At 41.8% G+C, this 10000-nt stretch overlaps 1 protein-coding gene across 1 annotated transcript in view; it reads right to left on the bottom strand.

Annotated features, from left to right (window-relative positions):
* Positions 1-10000, bottom strand: part of helz (helicase with zinc finger) — a 75303-nt gene that overhangs the window by 27265 nt on the left and 38038 nt on the right. The window contains exons 18-20 of the mRNA XM_056452834.1: positions 8773-8918; positions 4824-4971; positions 1596-1779 (exon numbers count right to left, since the gene is read on the bottom strand). Of these exons, the coding sequence (XP_056308809.1) occupies positions 1596-1779; positions 4824-4971; positions 8773-8918 (478 nt within the window). The remainder of the gene's footprint in view (positions 1-1595; positions 1780-4823; positions 4972-8772; positions 8919-10000) is intronic.

The raw sequence follows: 10000 nt of genomic DNA, 5'->3' as shown, positions 1-10000 counted from the left end.
CAGTTTGTTGATTCACGTCCGCCATTTTCAGCGTGAGTCGAAGCGATATCACTAAAGGAACACGCTAGCTCTATTTTTAGATTAAGGCTCATTGGGCTCAACACAAGATCAATATTCTCCACATTATCGCTCTAATCGGAATTATTGGTTGTATCTTTAAGTAGGTTTGCAAACATGTGTACTTCTCATTGAGTCTACCTTATACTTCAGCCGTTTGCATTTCTCGCGATCCCAGAAGCTCCCTGTGATCTTAACTAGCATGCGTTTTACAATTCTCAACATCGGTTTCTATCAGGGTACACTCAAGTCGACGGCTGGGCGCCACGGACCGCTGCAGAAACCTGTTTAGAATTAAAAAATGCATGGTGCGACGATTTGGGACACTTCATGTCTCTGCCGCGCCACAGAGAGTGTCTGGTGTGCCGTGTCGCGGCTTCGAGCGGCGCATCCGGTGCCTCAGTCAAAGTTAATTCAGTGTGCGTGGTTATTCGTTTCTGTGTACAAGCTCGGCACTTGAAACTAGCACACAGTTGGCTGTAAAACTGTACAAAGACACAAATGATTTTGTACTCTCTGCTTGGTCTGTGTCCGAGCCGTACATGTACGACTGAATGCTGTACCTCTCACTCCAGCTCGTTCTCTCGTTCTCACAGTCTACCTGTCAGACACAGAGCGGGTGAGCTCATGGCCCCGCCCCCTTGTTACGTTGGGCGGGAAGCTGAAACTAATTTACATGTGAAGCAACACACCCATAAATCAGTGAACTGTGGACACGCCCCCAACATGACACTGTTTAACACATTATAATAAAAAAATCTGAATTGTGTTTTAAACTGAAGCTAAACTGGCACACTCAGAGGAACCATCATATTAATATTAAATCATAAAAAAGAGGTCAACTATGTGCTCTTTAAGTTGTCTCATTTCTAGTTCAAATGTCTAAAATGTCTTAAATCAAGCAGCATTTTCAAGATGAGCACTAAATATTGTCTTTTTCAGAAATAATGAGTCAAAATGAAGTCACTTTTTCTTTAAAACAAGTAATATAATCTTCCAATGAGCTAAGCAAAATAATCTTGCTTTCACTTTGAAACAAGATTATTTTACTTACCTATTGGCAGATAATTAAACTCGTTTCAAAGAAAACCGTTCTTAATTTTGACTAGGGATGAGTATCGTTAAGGTTTTAACGTCATTACTACTTTTATCGATACCACTTATCGGTCGGGGTCCTCTAATTTCTCAGGGCTCCAAGCAGCTGCTTACCTCGCTTATTAGTTAAGTCCGCCTCTGGGTAAAACAGTATGGTAAGAACTTAAAAGTTTAGAAATAATTAGGTTGCATCAAAAAGTGTGGTTATGATCAGCATCAGACAAGTTAATCCAGCAAAGATTAGTGCTTAATTAGTGCTTACAATGCAGTACCTCATAATTCCCATTCAATAAGCTGGATACGGGACTGATTTCTGAAAATAATACAGTATTTTGTTGCTCGTCTAGAAATGCTTCTTGATTTAGGAAATTCTAGATAGCTGGACTATAAACGCTCAATAAGAAGAGCTTGCTTTTCCTGCAGTGTGGTGGTGTTTGACTCACCCTGCACATTGAGCACTCTCTCCACGCTGACCTCCGACATCCTCTTTTTGCGCAGTTCGGCTCTGATCCGGAAGACCTGGTCGGCGTAGGGCGAGACCACACCGATGCTGCCCTCCTCCAGCTTCCCCCAGGACACGGGCCACTTCTTCCGCATCTCCTCCACACGCTCCACGATCTCAAACACCTGCAGAAACACACACACACACCAACAGGGCTTGACATCAACACCCGCCAACCCGGGAAATGTGGGTAGATTTCAGCGGTGGCAGGTTATGTCGAGTTCAGACTGCGTGATTTTAACCCTGATTTTGACTCGCTGACATGTTTCGAGAAATCTCAGACAAATGGCTGAAATCACAGTCAAATCTGTGCTCGTGAGTGACAATCACACAGTATGAACTATCAAAGGCGCGATCTGAGAGAATCAGCGATGCGTCGCCGATGCCTGTGAGATATTTGGCGTGCTAAATATCTGGAGCTGTCGGCGATTCAAATCATTTGACTGAACATAACATTGGCGATCGGCTACAGCCAATGAGAGAGCAGCATTCACTAGTCTGTGTATCTGCAGGCCAGCGGGAGGTTGAGGGAGAAGTTAAAAGCGCTCATTTTTGGTTTATTTGGACCCAAGAAATGGAGGAAAAACTAGTGGAGGTTTGACAGGAGCACTCGTGTCTGTTTGACGTTACATTCAGAAAGTTAAAAAAGAAAGTGGAGGAGAAATTGCTAATTCCCTTCAATCCCAGGTGAGCTAATACGTACATTTCCTACCCCATTAAAGGCTTCTTTCTCATTATGTAGTTAATAACAAAAGATTTACTACGTGTTTTTGGCTGGGAGACATAGTTTAGACGAAGTTGTCGGCGATTCTTCCTATTCTATAGTCATGCTGTGTGAAAGCCCCAGTCGCTGATGCATCTTGCAGTGTAAACAAAGCAGCGACAAAATGCTAGCCGAGATAGTCATGCAGTGTGAAAACATCTGTGACACGACTACTTTGAAAATCATGCAGTCTGAACTGGGCACTGCTCCCACTAGCCCAGGCATGGGCAAACTCGATCCTCGAGGGCCGTTGTCCCTGCATAGTTTTGCTCCAACACTAATCAAACACACCTGAACACCCTAATTAGTGTCTTCAAGATCACTAGAAAGCTACAAGCAGGTGTGTTTGATTAGGGTTGGTGCAAAACTATGCAGGGACACCGGCCCTCCAGGATCGAGTTTGCCCATCCCAGCACTAGCCACTCCGGCTGGTTGAAGATCAGTTTGAAATTGTAATTGTCTTAAAAAGCAGAGAGAAACCGATGTGGTTTCGGGGCCAGCACAAGAGATGACAAAAAAACGACAGTTCGCATGAGCAAAAGAAACCGGTGAATACCGAATGAGAGGTAGATCACACACACGGCGAGACTAACCTCGTTCACTGACGAGGGCTTCAGTGTTGCGCGCACAGGTGATGTGATGCCAGTGTTTAAAAGCGGGTGCGCTCATGTTTCTTTGCGAGAAGCATCCGTGCCTGGAAACGCTACTAATGGGTTCTCTTTAAAATAGACCGGACAAAAAGTGAAGCTCGCCCACCTTCAATCCTGCTGCTTTCAAGAACTCCAGATATTTTTAAATGTCTTATTGTAGGCAGTGTTGTAAAGTAACAAATCACAAATACTCAAAAACTACTGTAATTGAGTTCTTCTTCTCAGAAACTGTAATTTACTAAGTAGTCTGGTAACACTTTATAATAACTACACACTATGAATCATTTACAAGCGGCAACCTCCCGCTCTCCCTCGGGAAGCCAATACGGAAGTAACTAAAACTGCAATTCATCGACTCGCCTTGGGGGGGCTGGCTCCAGGAAGTCCAGGTCATTACTGACTGCATTGGGAAATTGGCCATTTTTACAGCTGATAAATACATGCTTACAGCCTGGTACAAATGATGGCTTTGGTATATATAGTCATGATTAACCTTCATGACAACTGTGAGGGGGTGAATTTATTTTATAACTCATCCATTTTGTTTTATTAAGTTATATTAAGTTTGCATAATTAAGGGTGTGGCCACTTGAGTGACAGCTAGGTCTCACTGCTCGCTGTCTCGTCTCCTCAGCTGATTCCGGTTAATTAGCCAATAAACTCGGCATATATGTCGCATTTTTGTGTTGCTTAATGTTTCTTTACACAGTCAGTTGCCTTTTGGGATTATTTCCTACAATTATCAGATGATATGGGATGCTGTGTGCACTTAATTGTGCTCACAAACCATTCACGTGGCCTCCGTTTCCCTGGTGAGTGAAATTATATACTTGTATACCATCTCTATAAATGTATTTGTTTTATTTAAGATCATTTATAATGTTCTTTAGAGCTGTAATGCCCTCCAGAATCCGACAGATAGATTAGCTGTAGGCTCTAGAACAGTCATCTGAAGCGTTATCATACAGTGTTATGCTGGAGTTCATCAATAGTCCTGCATTTACTAACACAGACTAGAATTGAATTGTTTGGACGTATTTCGGGTTTTCCTCCTGTTAAACAATGCTTAGTGGCTCATTGCTACTACAGTGTTTTTAAAAGTCTAAACACTTTATTGATATAGTGTACAGCCAAGCACATGTGGTCAAAAATGAGTCGCAGGTAATAGAGTATCAAGCGTTTCTCCCAAAGTAAGCTCTGTCTAAGCCAGGTCCAAGCAAAATGCCAGCAGGTGTCTGTAGCTCCGCCCACTCTCCGCCTCTTTGCCCTTGTTTGGTATCCCACCGTGGGTGCGATGACGCGTGAACAAAATGGCGACGGTTGGCCGCGCCTACTTGTAGCTTCATTTGCGCTCTTTAGAAACCTATTGGTGACGTCACGGATACTACGTCCATATATTTTACAGCCTATGATCATTTATTAAGCATTAGCATCTATTGAATTCCTTATTTGTTAAGCATTAACTCTACATTAATAGACATTAATAAGCAGTTAATAACTGAAGCTACAAATGCTCTATTCTTGACTTACAACCACATTTATAATGTGCTTAATAATTGAACTTTCATAATTTGTGACTGGTCCATTTTTCATGACTAAATGAAGTATTTAATCATTTCTATTTAAGAGAAGCTGGAGTTTATTAAGATAATTCAGAATGAATTAGTAAATGATTAATAAACTATTGATCATTAGTTTATTAATGATCAATTAGTCTATTAATGACAACCCCCCGGGACACGCTGGTAAGGTTTACCTCAGCGTTGTTGTAGTACGCGGTGCTGTTTTTCTCCTGCACGTCTTCTCCGCGGGCTGTGAAGAAGGTCAAAGGGTAAAAATCCTTATGTGGCGGCTGTTTCCCGCTGGCCATCAGCTTTCCCTCGTAGAAGAGATCAGACGTGTAGCTGCGGGTCAGTCAGGACACACAGTCAGCTTGAAGAACTCATTACAAGACGATAAACAACACGCTAACATCTTCAGATTTAAATGTTTGACAAGAAATAAGTCATAATGGTCTCAGGGTTCTTACGCTTTCCAATTTAAGCACTTAAATCATGTGTAGAAAAGTATATATTTACATGCATATGAACACAACAACACATTATATATGCACACTACCTGACAAAAGTAACCAATAATAACTTGACTTCTAGTTAATCATTTAGTATCAGAAGTGGCTTATATGAAAGGTAAAGGCCTCTAGATTACGATTATTTGACCACAATAAAATATGGTCATGTCTTGATTATTAATGATTCTATTTTTTTTTTCCAATCCCAGTTGTAAGAGCAACAAATAATAACTTGACCTCTAGTTGTTCATGTGGAAAAGTGGCAGAAGGTCAATTTTTCCCAGGAATCATCTGTTGATCTGCATCTCAATCATCACCAATACTGCAGAAGACCAACTGGAACCAGCATGGACCAAGATTCTCACAGAAATCAGTCAAGTTTGGTGAAGGAGAAATCATGGTTTGGGGTTACATTCAGTATGTGGGCGTGCAAGAGATCTGCAGAGTGGATGATCAACATCAACAGCCTGAGGTATCAAGACATTTGTGCTGCCCATTACATTACAAACCACAGGAGAGGGCAAATTCTCCAGCAGGATAGCGCTCCTTCTCATACTTCAGCCTCCACATCAAAGCTCCTGAAAGCAAAGAAGGTCAAGCTGCTCTAGGATTGGCCAGCCCAGTCACCAGACATGAACATTATTGAGCATGTCTGGGGTAAGATGAAGGAGGAGGCATTGAAGATGAACACAAAGACTCTTGATGAACTCTGGGAGTCCTGCAAGAAGGCTTTCTTTGCCATTCCAGATGACTTTATTAATCAGTGATTTGAGTCATGTCAGAGATGTATGGATGCAGTCCTCCAAGCTCATGATGGAGTCAGACACAATATTCATTCTGTTTCCACTGCAGCATGAGCACATATTCTATACTGGACATTATTGAAGGTTCAGTGAGCAGACTTTAGTCTAAGCAGAGTCAGACCTTACTGTCCTAATCAAATCATTAATAATCAAGGCATGATCAGATTTTATTGTGCTCAAATAAGCGTAATCTAGAGGCCTTTACCTTTCATATAAGCCACTTCTGATACCAAATGATCAACAAGAAGTCAAGATATTATTGGTTCTTCCTAAAACTTGGATAGGCGACAAGACTTTTGTCAGGTAGTCTATAATATTCCAAGGGCGTAGGTTGGCACTTGACATTGGTGGGGACGGGTGAATACAATATATATATATTGTTATTAATTATTAAATTAATCCTCTTTTCATAAAATTTATTAAGTTAAATTAAATAGTCAGGCTCGTAGCCAAGGGGGTCCGGGTGAATTGAAAGACCAAATATTGGATTATTATTATTATTATGCTTGAATTTTCCTTTTCAAATGGCCCAATTCTGACTGAGGAAAGTTGAATGTGCTGGCCAGTTTGTTATTTGCCTGTAGGCTTCAGTTTTTTATTTTAAAACAAGTTTGAACAGATTTCTAAAATAAAAAAATGTAATGATCAATGAAAATAAAGTAGTATTTCAAATATAAGTATCTTTTTCATATTTCTCCATGATAAATGTTCATTATTTATAAAACGGTAATATAAAACTTAGTTTACACGCACATGAGCCTGATAGTGTAATGGTAAAAGAATGTTTATTAATTGATGAAGAGAGAGTTTAATAAAGACTTCCGTTTATTTTAGCTAAATGCAAATGAAACATGTCTCATATTTCAGTATTTATGAACAGCACAGGCTGGAGTTTTCCTGAAAAACTGTTTCAAATTGCACACATGCTACTCTGAGAGATCAGGAGAACCGGCAGGGGTCATATACTTTTACATGTAGCTGTTTATTCTACAGTCGGTTTTCAGGGCATGTTATGCACAGACTGTATCAGTCTCCTATAACAATAGACTGTGCGTTAAAGTGGGGAAAACACAAGCATCAACAAGATTATGATGGACTCATTCAGTAGCGAACTACAGTTTATGTGACTTACACTTTTCCTTATCTCCACCTTTATTTTGCTGCCGCCATTCTCATCTGCGTGTGTCACACACCTTATTCTTGCACGGGAAATTCACAATTTTGGCGGTCGATGTTTGTATCTTAAGCAGCTACGGCCTCTCAAGTGACAGCAGGGAAAGGCACAGCCAATCACAATAGCCGCATTTCCACTATCGGGCCAGTGCGAGCCAGGGCTTTAATCGGGCCAGGCCGGGCCAATAGCCCGGGAGGTTGAGAAATGAGGCCGAAATCATGTCGCGTTTCCACTGTCGGGCTAGTTGCTCGCAGCGAGTCACGCAAACACCGCCCCCAGAACGTCCCCCGAATCAAACGTCACACAACCCGTCACACAACCCGCCCACTTCAGCGGGAACAAAAAACTCAAATTATAACCACAAACACAACCTGGCATCACTACGAGAGCGCGAAGATGGAGAACACCGAAGCCATTGCTTTTTTACTGTTTGTGGTCTGTTGGTGTAAGGCCAGACAGCGATCCCTGGATAAGGACATTCGAGTTCGGCGGCATTTACTTCGAACACAGATTTTGGCTGTCGGCACCTCTCTGTATGGCACACTTGTTCTGTCCTCTTACCGGAAAGCGTGACCGATAAATATGTACCCAATGAGCCGGAAGTTACACGTGTTGGATTTCGCGCTAAATGTTTTAAAAGGGAACACTCAAAAGTAGCCCCTTCGTAGGCCATGTGTGCGCCACATGGCTGACGTCTCATGTATTGTTTTAGGATCAGCGTTTTAGTTAAAAAGGTAACGTTAGTGAACACTTAGAGCAGTGTTGACTTTGTGGTGCAGTTTGATAAAACGTTAGTTAGTTGGTAAATGCCTCAAATAAATAAATCACATGCCAGTACTGTCTGCTATCCATTTTTTCTTCTTCTTAGTGAGTTGATCAAGCGCGATAGCAAAACAAATGTAAGGGAAGAAAGCATCTTGTCTCCTCTTTACCTGACAGGAAAACTCCGCCTTTGTACGTAACCCCGCCCCGAAGCCCCAGTTGGCCCTCCTTGGCCCAAGGTATTCGGCGGGCCGAAAAAGGCCAGACGCTGGCCCCAAGGAAGCCCCGCTTTGGCCCGATTACGCCCCGGAAGTGGTAGTGGAAACGCGACTGGCCTTGGCTCGCTCGCTTTAGGCGCGATAGTGGAAACGCGGCTATCGATCATACGTTTTTGGAGGGGCGGTGCGACCCGAGGAGAGAACATGATTTATTGGTGGGGGCGCGTCCCCTCCATCCACCCTGAATCTACGCCCCTGTAATATGACTGTCATTTATCTTAAATTCAGTTCTTCTAAATCCAAAGGGCAGTCTTGTTTTCAGAAATAGAGTCAAAATGAAGTGAGTTTTTCCTTAAAACAAGCAAAATAATCTCATTTTCACTTTGAAATAAGAATATTTAGCTTACCCCATTGATTATTTAGCTTATTTTACAGCAGAACTCACTCAGCTTTGACTTAATAGTCCTAAAAGACAGCACAATACTTTACACTTGTCTAGAAAACGTTTCTTGATTTAACAATCGTTAGATATTTGGACTAGAAACAAGGCAAAAACAGTGTAAACCAGGCCTTAAGTTGAACGTAGAGCGCTGTGTGAGACTGACAGAGAGTTGTGTAATGTAATATAATGTAATGTGTCTCCTCAGGACGAGTGCTGTGAAAGAGTTCACACCTACTTGATGATTGCCTCATGCGAGCGGTAGTTTTCACAGAGCAGGATCCTGCAGGGGTATTCGGACGGGTAATGCTCATACAGCCGGTCCAGCAGAGACACGTGCAGATTCCTCTCCCGCGCAAACTCACTGTACACGAACGGGCTGAGCTGTGGATCAAACACACACACACACACACCGCATTACTACACACACTACAACCACACAAACCAGTCACTCAATAATATATATATATATTTAATTTACTATTGAGTAACGGATCACAGTTAGGATGAAAAGGAAATGGTTTAAACATGCTAGTTTTGAGATAATTAGACTAAACACACTCCTATAAGTGTGATAATACTCATTTTAAGACTTTTCTTCTTTACTAAAGCCTAGGTAGATTTACTTATGTCAAGTAGAATTATCTTCCTGCATGGGCAGATCCTCATTTGACCTGTTTCTAGTGTGTATCTTCTTAAATAATTCGCTCATTTCTCATATTTAGATGTGAAATCCTTCATCGGCGTTAGCTGAATGGGTTTTTACGCACTCGAACATTGCACTGCACAATATATGTAGATTAAATGCAAAACAACTCAACAAAAACAAGCATCACGTTCATTTCTGTGCTCAAAACACTCTTGTTTTATTTTAATTAACAATCAAACGCACGAGCTAGCTAGCTCTCCAAGCACATTTCAGTCATTATTTCGGACTTGTCAACGGTTGCAAGCGGGGGGCGATTAGTGTAACAGATCACAATCCACAGTTCGAAACATAATTAATTTATTTAATCCTAAATTGGATGACGCAGTGGCGCAGTAGGTAGTGTTGTCGCCTCACAGCAAGAAGGTCGCTGGTTTGAGCCATGCAGTTGGCATGTGTGAAAGCATTTAGGTTTTCCTGTAAAATATAATGATGACGGAATAAGTTGTGATGGGTTATTCGGGATGTGTGGGATTCTTAGTAGGCTTGGGCGGTAATACGGTAATATGGTATACCGCGGGATCTAAAAATAGCAACGGTGTCAGTTTCAATACCGTTATACCGTCATAAAAACAATGCCCTTAAATAGGAGACAAGTATTAAATATTATTTATTTAATGCCTAATTAATGCGTGTGTGATTGTCATCACGGGACAGTGTGGAGGAGAGAGAGAGGTGAGGTAAGATGGCGAGTCGCACACCAAGTGACCTGGTCTGGAAAAAGAACACAACCTCTGCAGTTTGGCAGTATTTCGGGTTT

Source organism: Danio aesculapii, chromosome 3, assembly GCF_903798145.1.
Source record: "Danio aesculapii chromosome 3, fDanAes4.1, whole genome shotgun sequence".
Classification (NCBI taxonomy): domain Eukaryota; kingdom Metazoa; phylum Chordata; class Actinopteri; order Cypriniformes; family Danionidae; genus Danio; species Danio aesculapii.
The sequence above is the reverse complement of the archived record's forward strand: the minus strand, read 5'-3'. Positions and strand labels throughout refer to the sequence as shown.